The sequence below is a fragment of the Lynx canadensis genome, chromosome B2 (genome assembly GCF_007474595.2).
Source record: "Lynx canadensis isolate LIC74 chromosome B2, mLynCan4.pri.v2, whole genome shotgun sequence".
NCBI lineage: Eukaryota > Metazoa > Chordata > Mammalia > Carnivora > Felidae > Lynx > Lynx canadensis.
In genome coordinates this window covers 71940907-71953895 of record NC_044307.1, presented here as the reverse complement: position 1 = coordinate 71953895, position 12989 = coordinate 71940907, and the positions used below count along the sequence as shown (strand labels likewise).

The 12989-nt window shown below is 35.9% G+C and overlaps 1 protein-coding gene across 2 annotated transcripts in view; it reads left to right on the top strand.

Moving 5' to 3' along the window:
• LCA5 (lebercilin LCA5) overlaps window positions 1-9928 on the top strand; it is a 58633-nt gene extending 48705 nt beyond the window's left edge. The window contains exons 4-7 of one of the 2 annotated variants that reach the window (XM_030315886.1): window positions 2228-2324; window positions 3033-3175; window positions 5541-5673; window positions 7397-9928. In XM_030315886.1, coding sequence (XP_030171746.1) covers window positions 2228-2324; window positions 3033-3175; window positions 5541-5673; window positions 7397-8268 — 1245 coding nt within the window. In that variant the 3' untranslated portion in view covers window positions 8269-9928. The remainder of the gene's footprint in view (window positions 1-2227; window positions 2325-3032; window positions 3176-5540; window positions 5674-7396) is intronic. The other variant, XM_030315887.1, reaches the window with a different exon arrangement.
• Window positions 9929-12989: the final 3061 nt, after the last annotated feature.

Genomic DNA, 12989 nt, shown 5'->3' with positions numbered 1-12989 from the left:
AAGGTATTTTGCTCCGTGAAGTAAGTCAGAGAAAGACAGATATATGTTTTCACTCATATGTGGATCTTGAGAAGCTTAATAGAAGATCAAGGGGGAAGGGAAGGGGAAAAAAAATAGTTACAGTTAGAGAGGGAGGAAGGCAAACCATAAGAGACTCTTAAATACAGAGAACAATCTGAGGGTTGATGAGGTGTAGGGGAGAGGAGAAAATGGGTGATGGGCATTGAGAAGGGCACTCCTTGGGATGAGCACCGGGTGTTATATGTAAGCGATAAACTACGGGAATCTACCCTGAAAACCAAGAGCACACTTTACCCACTGTATGTTAGCCAGTTTGACAATAAATTATATTTAAAAAAAAAAACACAAAAAACCTAAACATTTTAAAACACTTACTCATATTTGTGGGGGCCAGGGTGGCTCAGCCGACTTCAGCTCAGGACATGATCTCACAGTTTGTGGGTTCAGGCCTGCATTGGGCTTTCTGCTGTCAGCACAGAGCCTGCTTGGAATCCTGTTTCCCCTCTCTCTGCCCTTGCCCCGCTTGTGCATGTGCTCTCTCTCTCTCAAAAATAAGTAAAACGTTAAAAAAAAAAACTTTAAAAAAATGTTTAAAACATTTACTCATATTTGTAAGTTGGTACTATGTAATTTACACCAGGGTGCCTGGGTAGCTCAGTCAGTTGAACGTTCAACTCTTAATTTCAGCTCAGGTCATGATCTCATGGTTCATGGGATTGAGCCCCACCTCGGGATCTGGGCTCTGTACCCTGCTAGGGATTCTCTCTCTCTCTCTCTCCCTCTCTCTCTCTCATGTTGCCCCTACTCCAGGCATGCATGTACAGGCACCTGCATGTTGTCTGTCAAAATAAATGAAAAAATTTTCGAAAGGAGTTACTTAATTTATCATATATATTGGTTGAAAACTCAACATTTTATTTTTTTAACTTTTTTTAATGTTTATTTATTATTGAGAGATAGAGACAGACTGTGAGCAGGGGAGGGGCAGAGAGAGAGGGAGACACAGAATCTGAAGCAGGCTCCAGGCTCTGAGCTGTCAACACTGAGCCTGACGCGGGGCTCGAACTCACAAACCAAGAGATCATGACCTGAGCTGAAGTCAGATGGTTGAGCCACCCAGGCGTCCCTAAAAAGTCAACATTTTAAAGCATATTTGTAAGTTGGTACATTGTGATTTACAAAATTCTAATATTCTCTTTGGTACTTTGAAAGAAAAGTTTTGGTAATATAGTCACTATAACACATGCCAAAACTGAGAACATTGAATCCTAATAGGAATGATATAACTGAAATAAGTTATGAAATCCTAAAAGGAAATTATGGGAACTTGAGTTTTTCCCTGTTGCATGGTTGAATAATCCAATGTTCTTCCTCAGATAACCCCATGATTATTTTAAAAGTTGTTTCAAGTAATGCCCTTCATTTTCACAGTGTTGAGAGGAAGCATTCACATTATTTAATTTTGTTAAAGGTGTTCTTAATTCTATCCAGAGGTCATTGATGGCTGGAAATTTTGTGCAAAATTGAATGTTTATTCATTATCTTACATAGAATTTTCATTTTGTTAATCAAATTCTCAGACCCATAGTCCCAAAATGATAAAGAATAGTGTGTTTTAAAAAAACGTCTAGTTTTGGGGGTGGCTCAGTCAGTTAAGCATCCAACTTCAGCTCAGGGCTCCAGCCCTGCATTGGGTTCTGTGCTGACAGCTCGGAGCCTGGAGCCTGCTTCTATTCTATGTCTCCCTCTCTCTCTGCCCCTCCCCCACTCGTGCTCTGTCTCTCAAAAATAAATAAACATTGAAAAAAATTTTTTTAAACCTCTAATTTTTAACTAATTCAAAACCCACATTTGAAAGATGCTAACAAAATTATTTTGGTCTCTGTTACTAAGTCTGAAAGACAGTTTAAGATAGTTACTAGCTCCATCAGGTAGGAGTGGGTAGAAAATGAATTTTGCCTTATTTATGCTCATTTATTTTGATTGCCAGTACATATTGCACTTTTTAGGGAGAACCATTTCTCTGCCCTAACCTAGATGTTCTAGAGACATTCCTTTCTATAGTTTGGTAGGTAAGAAGGGAAATTGAACTAGGTATAATATATTCCAGTTTGGTGAGGAAAATACCAGTTGATGAGGTGAGAATTTTTGTTTTATTTTACACTGATACTCTACATCCTTAATTGTATTATGGGTTTCTTTTCAGGAAAAGGAGAGAGAACTGGATATAAAAAACATATATTCTAATCGTCTGCCAAAGTCGTCTCCAAAGAAAGAAAAAGAACTTAGATCAAGAAAAAATGGTATAGTGGCTATTACTGTTGAAAAACATATTGTAGTTGTCACTTATTAATAGTAAAATCAAATAATTCTGAAGTAGAAGGCAGGCAAAGGGGAAAAAACTTCTTTGAAGTAAACTTAAATTTCCTCGTAGCTAATTTTCAGAAATCTTGTCAACTTTCTGTTTTTCCTGAGGTCATTAAATTATGTTTTACATAATTTTTAATTTTTTTCTTATAATTATTTTTGAAACTGTTATGAAAATATGTAAGAATACTTCTGAGCGGAGATTGATTATATTACAATGAACCTTTATTATGCATCACTTAGCTTTAATAGTTACATATTTTACTAATTTTACTTCATCTATTTTTTTCTACTTCTAGAGTATTTCAAAGTAAATCCTAGCAGTGATTTCACTCATAAGTACTTCGGCATTATGCATTTTTTTTTTGCTTTTTTTTAAACAAAAGTATAAATTTTCCTTTTTTGAATTGCAGAAAGTTAAAAACAAATTTTGTAAAAGCTTAATAGGGTTTACCTGTTTAAATTGTTCTCGAGTCACAGAATTGCCAGTTAACCCTAGAAACAAAAATAGTAATAGTGGGTAGGCACAGAGCTGAGCAAAACATGCATTATCTCGTGTAGATGGTGAACATATAGCAGTTAAATTCCATGTCTTAGCACTGTTCAATATGATTAGAAAAATTCTTTTGTAATTTTCATGGTAGCTGCATGCCAAAGTGATTTTATAGACCAGTGTACAAAAGGAGTACAAACCAGTGACGACTTCGAGCTGGAAGAATTTCCTATAACACCACAAACAGTTATGTGTTATGAAAACAAATGGGAAGAACCTGAACGTCTTACTTTGGTGAGTTTAGAAACATGATTAGGTACTAAACTCTAGGTTTGAAGTTACTCCAAAAAACATAGTATCAAGTGTTTTAAAAGTTAGCAATGAAGCTAGTGCCATAACTGAAAATATGCAAGTAGCCTTTTCAAAAGAGGTAACACCTATGTATTTTATTAAATCCCTTTGGATCAACTCTTAGTTCTCATTGCATCTTTCAGATGCTTCAGGAAGGTTAGTTGTATCTTCTGGATTGGAGATAGCAGTTTCTTACCTTTTATGTAATCTAATAATAATAAGAAGAATCAGATACCTAATAATCAGATATCTAATAATCAGATAATCTAAAAATCCTCCTTGCCCTTATGTTTAATAGTAAATTATAGTACTTTTCAAATGATTTTTTACAATTAGTCAACATATTTTTTTGGCCTCATTATATGAGAATTTTATAGATTAATTGAATGTTGAGCAAAGTCTTTGCAGTTCAATCTGACTTTATATAACTAACCATTTAAATTAAAGCGAAATTCAGGGGAGTCTGTATTGGACCTTCATCGAAAAGGACTTTTATACTGAATACCAAAAGGTTCTTTTCTCTAAGAGAGTTCTATATTTTGTGTTTACAATTTAAATCCCAAAGAAAATAATATACCAGGGATCCAGCATATTTCACATATTCCTATGTTTTTGTGCCCTGTAAGTTTCCCAGTGACCCTGAGCTCTTTTCTTATGGTAATACCAGACAGGATGGTCTGATTTGATTCTTGGGCTGTATGTGCTAAGTGTCTTTCTTCCTATATTTTCACTGTCATTGAAACTAGATCATGTTTTCTTTTTGAAAAGGGTAAAGTGTGGAATAGAAACTCATTCTTAACTTTAAAAGGATTAAAAAATAGTCTTTGTTAAGATTCAGCATGAACAGTAGCAACCTGATATGGTGAAAAGAGTACAGCCTTGGAGTTAGCACTGTTTTTTAATTAAATTCTGGTTCTAACATTTTAGTTGGGACTTCCTGGAGCCTCAGTTTCCTAGTGTATAAGAGAGGGATGGGCTACCCATCAGGGTTGTGGTAATAACTAATCACAGAGTTTATAAGGCTCTTAAGACTTCCTGCCACTTTAAAGGGTCTTAGCAAATGGGAATGTTATTAAAGTACAGACCAATAAGTTCCTGTTGGAAAGAGACCCCAAATACAGTGGCTCAAACAAGATGCAGATTTTCTTTTTTATATAATAGATTGAAGGTCAGTGTGTAGTCCAGGATAGGTAGATAGGTTTATTCCTTGGCAGTCATCCTTTGTCTTAATGTTCTTCCATCTTAAAGAGTGTAGTCCTCCTCTGTATGGTTGGAATTGGCTCACCACCCTTGTGAGGAGGAGGAACAAAGTGGAGGGCAAGCAGCTTTTGTTTTTATAAATGTGATCGGAAGTTGCATCTGTACTTTCACTCACATCCCTTTGGTCCGTTTAGCTCCAAGGGAGGTTAGCAAATGTAGTCTCTACTTGAGCAGTCCTATGCCCTGCTAAAACTCTCAGGGATTCTGTAACTAAAAAGAAGAGGAAAATTGATACTAGGGACAATTCTCTGCTATACTTTGTAATAGGTATTTTACTTTTATTCAGAAAAATTACACACACATGTTAAAGGGACCATAAGGAACAAGTAATTTTGGGTTTACATTTTATTTATTTAAATATTTATTATAAAATTTATAGTATAAACTTGAAAAATTCAGTGCAGTTGTTACTGCCTGTATTATAGCTCAGCACCTTCTCCCATGGCCTCTCCGTACGTTGTTAATAGCCTTTTCTGGTTAACTGAATTAATCGGATTTTGCTGTGAAAATGTACAAAGCAAGGATACTTCTGAAACATATCTCTTCAGGGGCGCCTGGGTGGCGCAGTCGGTTAAGCGTCCGACTTCAGCCAGGTCACGATCTCGCGGTCCGTGAGTTCGAGCCCCGCGTCAGGCTCTGGGCTGATGGCTCAGAGCCTGGAGCCTGTTTCCGATTCTGTGTCTCCCTCTCTCTCTGCCCCTCCCCCGTTCATGCTCTGTCTCTCTCTGTCCCAAAAATAAATAAAAACGTTGGAAAAAAAAAATTTAAATGAAACATATCTCTTCAGAATTGTTTGTAGAGTATTGGCTTTAATTTTATTGGTTCTGATATGTCTTCTACTTTTTAGAAAAATTTGAACTAAAATAATCTTATGTGCCTTTGAAGTATCTTTCAGAGGGTGGTAACTTGTGATTTACTGCTTTATTAAATTAAAATTTAGTTTCTAACTTGGTGTCATACTTAATGGGAGATAAATCTATGATATTTAAATAGCTTTTTCTCCCTTTTAACTTGTGAGCTTGCATTTAAAAAAATATATATGTAATAGGACCTGGAATTGCAAGAAAGAGGTGAGCATGAAGAAGCAGGGATGCTAAACCCAATTGTGAAAAGAGAAGAAAAATTTGTGAAAGATCAAGGATTCCGTGTTGTAAAACAGGAGGTTGAGAAGCCGGAGGATGGTAAGAAAAGAATTTGTTTAATCAAGAGATGAATCAGCATCTTTTGGTAAAGAAAGGGTTAGCATCCCTTAATATTGTCATATTTTCCAGCTGCACAGTGAATTGGTTATACAGAATAAGAAAAGGTTGATACAGTGTTGGGGGATGGTCTTTTAGGAATCAAACATTTCAATACAGTTTTTAAGGAAGGGAAAAAATGACTTAAGTTGCTATTTAGGGTTAGGTAATAAGGACAGTTACCTTCAGAAAGTTCGGATGAAGTAGAATTCCAATGAAAGGGAAAATTTTGTGTATAAATTAACTAAAACTTGATGAAGAGATAATCAAAGACAATACACTTTATTGGCTTGGCCGTCAGACTGGCCAAAACATGAAGATCAATGAATTATGAGGCCCCGAATATATTCCTGTAAGTTTTCTTTGGTTTCAGTATGTAAAACAAATCTTTAATGTATTCAACCCTTAGTATGGAAATTTAGGGAACCAACTCATACAGTTTCAGATATTGAAAATGAAGTTCAGGAATAAATTCATTTCCATCTGGATAAAATATCTTAAATGCATAGTGAGAGGGATCCTGGACTTTAATCCTCTGCATATATTTCATTAGTCTTACAGAGAAATCCTTTTTTTTCCCCTTAAAGTTAATGGAACATAAAACTGTCACCTAACTATTGCTTCAGTTACTGTATATATGTGTGTTTTTAGTGTCTGTTTAGAGCAATGTAACAGGTAAATTAGAAAATCTATTCCTGTTGGCTAATGCACAAAGGGAGATGCTTCCACATGTTAAAATATAGGATAGAAAATTAGGTAGTATGTCCGTTGTGTCTAGGTACTGAGAAAAGGAATAAAGTAACAGAAGACTGGTCCTTTCTTTCCATCTTATTGATTTTTTTTTTTTTTTCTGGAGTTTGTATAGAATGGTCTCTAACATCAGTGAAAATGTTCTAAAGCTTCTAAAGCTTCTAAAAGTTGTATATCTCATGCCCATACCTTAAAATACTTCCATGTGTATTGTTCCCAAATAAGGACATTTTCTTACATCATTCCAGTATAGTTTTCAACTTCAGAAAATTTAACTTTGATACAACACATTTCTCTAATCTGCTGTCCATATTACAGTTTTGTCAGTTGACATAGTACTGTCCTTAATAGCATTTTCTTCTCCATGATACGATCATGAATTGCATTTAGTTCTCCTATCTCTTCAGCCTTCTCTAAATATTTTGTGAGATTAACATTTTTGATGAATAAAGATCCATTTTTTAAAAATTCCTCATTTGAGGTTTATCTGAAGTTTTCTCTTAGATTCAACTTAATGTATCTTCAGTAAGAATACTATATACATGATGTTGTGTCCTTCTCATGGTATGACATCTAGAGTTTCAGTTTAATTTTAAAATAAACTCACCCCATCCATCTATCACTCTCTATTCAGTGTACCACACTATATTAGGTATAAAAAATAGAGACCCTTCTTCCCTATCTCTAAACTAATGAACAAAATTCTTTCTATAAATGTGAATTTTAAATGCAGTACACATTAAGTATATTCTTTTTGAATTCCAGACTATCAAGTATAGCAATGAAATTTACAGTGTTCATCTTCACTGTGCTGATAACTAAGTTAGATAGACTGTTTTGTAAAAGATGAGAATTGAGTTTTCCTAAAGATATTGACTCCTATAAAATCTCATTTTTTTAATTTGATTTCATGCAGAGTGGGAAAGAGAAGAACTTGCTAAAAAGGAAAAAGACAAGGTATCTTTGCTGGAGAGAGAAGAAAAGCCCGCATTGGAAACTGGAAGATACCAAATGGAAATGTACCAAATTCAAAACCTTGGTAAATTAGAAGAAGAGGAAGAAGAAAGGCTGAAGAGAGAAATGCTACTTGCTAAACTGAATGAAATCAACAGAGAACTTCAAGAGTCTCGGAATCTAAAATGCCCTCCTCTGCCATTGCCACCTGATTTGGAATCAAAACTGCACTTCCCAGAGAGAAGCCCCAAAACATCCATGTTCTGTGAATCCTCAGAGAGAGTGTTTAATGGGCATCATTTGCAAGACATCAGCCACTTTGCTACAAAAGGAGAGGGTCAGAATCCAGGAAGTATTAGAAGCCCAGCCTCTCCAAATGAGCTTGCATTTGGCAGCTATGTGCCTTCATTTGCAAAAAACACATTTGCAAAAACGTCAAATCCATTTAGCCAGAAGAGTGGCCTTTTGGATCTCCAAAGAAACAGTATAGAGAAACTTGGTAAAGACAGTGTAGATTTAATTACAAGAAAAGAGAAAAAAGCTCATCTGATGGAACAGTTATTTGGTGCCAGTGGCAGCAGCAGCACCGTTTCCTCTAAAAGCAGTGACCCAAATTCTCTGGCTGCCGGCAAAGGAGACTTTGACTCTCTCAGTTTTCCCCCTGGGGATAAGAGCAGTAGGGATAGAGAACGTGATGAAAATGATGACTTTTTCCTCAGCGAAGGAAGAAGTTTTAATCTAAATAGACACCGATTGAAACATGCAAACAGTAAACCAGCAGTAAAAGTAGTTGAATCTGTAGAAGATGAAATTGAAGAGGTAGTCCTGAGATGACTGATGACAGTATATACTTTTTCCAATTGTAAATATTAAAATATTTTAATACAATATTTATTATACACATTTAGAATTTTTAATATGAAAAGTCCTTATTAAGGAATGATTTTTAATAGAGAAACACAGTGTAAATGAAAAGTAGATCATATCATGCCACATAGCTAGTTTGCCAAGAATGAAGGAGACTTTTGAATGAAACCAAAAATAGAGATGTATCTTACTTGGTTTTGACTTTTTATTTACAAATAGTTTTACCTTTTAATCAGATCTATAGGAAGTTTTACTCCATTGGAGTTCATATTTATTTCCTATTTTTATCCCTATTTGTTTACTTATTTTTGGTCATATCCTTACTGACCTAAATATAGTCTTCCTCCTGAAAGTTGAGTGGAAATTAAGGGTGAGAGGCTCTGGGTTAGGAAGCATAGCTCCCAGATGGTGGAGAGCTGGTGCTACTTAGCAGCCCTGTGCTCCGTGGGCAGGACAGGGGTCCCTTTCTAACAGGGCAAAGCTGAGCTACTCTTAAGTGGGAGCAGTGACAACACAGGGGCTGCATTTATGAGCTGCATTAAATCACTTACCTACGACTGTGCTAACATATTAAATTCAGAAGACATTTGTCTGTTTGCATGGATAATTCCCCTATCGTGGCTCCCGGAGGCTTGGGTATCCTCTCCTTGTTCTCCTACACTCTTTGTATCACAGTGACTGGGTTTGAGATTTCATACCCAAAGAGATTTCATCCTAATATAGAAACTCAGTTATGTTTCCAGAGTATGTAACTTGGAAATTCTAGTATATATTTTAAGGTTTGAACTTATGTCAAAACCAACAATAGACAATGAGAGTGTAATACTGTTGGACTTGCAGGACTAATTATAAAGCAACCTTGGGTTAAAAATGTTTTAGAGATGGGCTTCTGCCTTGCTAAGTAGGGCGGATGTTTTTCTGTTGAAATGCATTGGTCTTCTTTTGCTCTTTGTAGCTCACTTCATCTGAAGAGGAGTTGATGACCTTGGACTGCTGGGTATGATTGGTCTTTAAGAAGCAGTAATATACCACCAACCATGGAGAAAACACTATTAAAATGAAGAGTGGTGGAAATAGTGTGTCAGGGGAAGCATAAAAAAATGTAGATTGACACTTATTCTAAAGTGAGCTTTTTTTCCTTCAAAAATTTCAAAAATTTAGTATGTATTTGCTAATGGTATGATTTCTGATGCCAAGTATATATACTGATAGATGAGGGGACCAGAGTTACTGTTTTACCTTGAGTTCTTATGAATGCTGATTATTGAATATAATTTCATAACTATTTGGCAAGACTTACCTGGATAGGTCTCTAATGAAAAGATAGGCTATCTGTCATCTTCTAAATTGTGTTACTGTCATTGATTGGGAACAATCTCCCAGAAGTGCTAAACTACATTAAAATTTTTTTTTTAGTAAAGAGGTTTGATGTCTGATTAAAAAAAAGCTTGTTGCAAATCATTCTAATATATGTAAACCACATTATCATAATTCAGTTCTTGATAAAATATTATGTAATGTTAATTTTGTTCATAGCTGCTAATTTTTCTGCCAAAAGTATTCTGATTTTTAGGTTGTTTTAAGAGGCTTTTTAAAAGCCTTTTAGTAAAGTTTTATATTGAGATCATTTAATTAGTCTCTTGCTTTTTTTTCTACATAATGTTTTCTAGTCTCTTTCACAAGATATAACAAGACAGGGTTTTTAAAATTAAACCTAAAATTAAGTTACAGACTTAGAAGTATTATGGTGTTAGGCATTAGAATTGGAGATTAAAATGCACACAGGTTTTTTTTTTTTTTACGAACAAACCTCAGAGTAAATCGTTTTTTTTCTAAATGTCAAGATAAATTTGTTATTTGTACTCAGAACTCTTAACTCACGATGGCTGTTTGATACCTTAAGTCACTCAAGAAATTCATGGTAGAAACAGGACCAGCAGTGTTAAATTTTACTTCTTTACTCACCTTTTTCCCCCGTCCAGTATTTTTAATTAAAGTAGATGAATTTGCCCTAAATCAGGTTAGACAGTATGCTAGTCTTATCAGATAATTATAGTTTTAATTAATCCTTTCACCCTTAATAACTATCCTAATGGCATATATTGCTCATAATATAAAAAAGCGGGGAAGGAGGATTAAATTGAATCATAAACTTATTTCATGTCTGATTCGCTAGTTCTGATCCTCCTCTCCATCTCCTATCAGACATACTCACCTTCTGGTATCCCTGGTTGAGTGTCAGTCAGATACAGCATGCAGATCTGCCCTATGAAAAGGGGAAGGGAAATGTGTGTTACAGTCACAATGTGGATTTTTTAGGATTCAAAAAGGAACTGTAAATTGTTAGGAAAAGATCTGCCTTTAAAGCTTTTTCCTTTCGACACAACAAATGCCCCTTTCACATTAAAGTCTCCTTTTATATCATTTGAAAGTGCTCTCTTTTTAGTAAAGAGTGTGTAGTCATTCATTAATGGGGTGCCCTGCATGTAGCAGGTGCCAGGAGAGTAAGACAGACCCTGCCCTTGCCCTCACAGTGAATGCAGAGCACAGTGAGCCAGACTGCACAGTTCCATCCCTGCCCTCCCACCCACTCTCTGAATGTCCTTGGGTTGCTCAGCTGTTACTGCTCTTTTATAACACTTTTTAAGGTAGTTATGAGGGATGAATGAAATACTTAGGTTGATGCTTGGCAGGGTGCCTGGCACATTATAAGCACTCAGTAAACATCAGCTGTTATCTTAGGTGATTGAAGTTCTTTTAGGGTATAATTGGAAAATAGAGCATAGGTATGTACATACAACATACTGACACTACACTTTGCACAAGATAACGGGCCAAAAAAAAAAAAAACCCACCCGAATTACCATAAAACATCTATACTAAATGTGTTGTACCTCTTAGCTCTGCACTTAGAACTTTCCTTGCTTCATTCATCATTAACTGTGCAGTCAGCCTCATAGCAGAAATGAAATACAGAAAACATAGCACTTTATATTGCATAAGGTGATAATTTGCACCCCAGCTCTCCCACAATGTGTGTATCCTTGGATAAGCTACAAAACCTCTTTTCACCTCCTTTCCCCCCTCCCTCATGATATTGCATACATTAAATGAGTTGATATGTGAAAAACAACTGTAAAGGCTCAAATATTGATGTTTTAGAAAGGTAATGTAGAAACAGGGAAGAGAAGTTATACTTATTGAATGTTGGGCATTACAGTTCGTGTTTTTATGCATGTGCTTTAGCTCATTTAATCCTCACAAAGTTCTTTCTAAAGTGGATACTTACTCCCATTTTACACTCGGGCTAATAGACTATATTCAATAGTCTCAAGAAGTCCAAAGAAAGAAGATATTTTAGAAAAGAATTTTGTATTTACTCTTTAAGTGGTAAATAGTGGAAACCCAAATCAAACCAGCTTAAAAAAATATTATTTTTGGCTTAAATATGGAAAGCTCATTGATCTGGAGGTTCAAATAACAGTGCTTTGTCCACCTCTTAGCCTGGCACCCTGCATCTGGCATCGACCTCAAAAAGAAAATCTTTCCTATACCTCCAGCAAAAATCTGGTGGGCTAGTTTATATGCCCACCTATAGGGCTGGTGGCTTTGTGTAGGGGAAGGATGACACCCTTCTACCTCTCTTCATGGAACGATCACAACTTCTACAGAAAGGGGGAGGCATTTTTCCCTGATGAAATTTTGGACATAAAAAAGCAATTTGCTTTACAGTTATGGTGGATTTGGTTCCAGACTACCACAATAAAGTGAGTTGAATTATTTTTTTGGTTTCCTACTGCATATAAAAGCTATGTTTATACTATAGTCTATTAAGTGTACAATGGCATTATGCCTAAAAGTAAATGCATACCTTAATTAAAAAGTATTGCTAAAAAAAAAAAAAATACCATCATCTGAGCTTCCAGCAAGTCGTAAATTTTTTTGCTGGTGGAGGGTCCTGCCTCAATGGTAATGGCTGCTGAGTGATCAGAACGGCGGTTGCTGAAACTGGGGGTGGTGGTGGCATTTCCTGAAGATAAGACAATGAAGTTTGCCACATCAATTGGCTCTTCTTTTCAGGAATGATTTCTCTGTAGCATGTGACGCTGTTTGACAGCATTTTACACACAGTTGAACTCTCAAAATTACAATCTTTTGAAACCCTACGGCTGCTTTATCAAGTAAGTTTATGTGATATGCTAAACCCTTTGTTATTTCAGCAATCTCCACAACATCTTCAGTAGATTCCATCTCAAGAACCCCTGTCTTTGCTCCTCTGTAAGCAGCGGCTCCTCATCCCTTCGGGTTTGATCATGCGATTGCAGCAATTCTGACACATCTTCAGGCTCCGCTTCTAGTCATAATTCTTTTGCTGTGTCTACATCTGCACTTAGTTTCTCCACTGAAGTCTAGAATCCCACAAAGTCATCCGTGAGGGGTAGAATCAACTTCCAAACTTCTGTTAATGTTGATATTTTGACCTCTTCCCATGAATCACATTCTTGATGGCATCTAGAATGGTGAATCCTTTCCAGAAACTTTTCAATGTACTTTTCCCAGATCCATCAGAGGAATCATTACCTATGGCAACTAATGGTCTTAAAAAAATGTGTTTCTTAAATAAGATTTGAGTGTCAAAATTACTCCTTTATCCATGGAGAGAGAATGGATGCTGTGTCAGCAGGCAT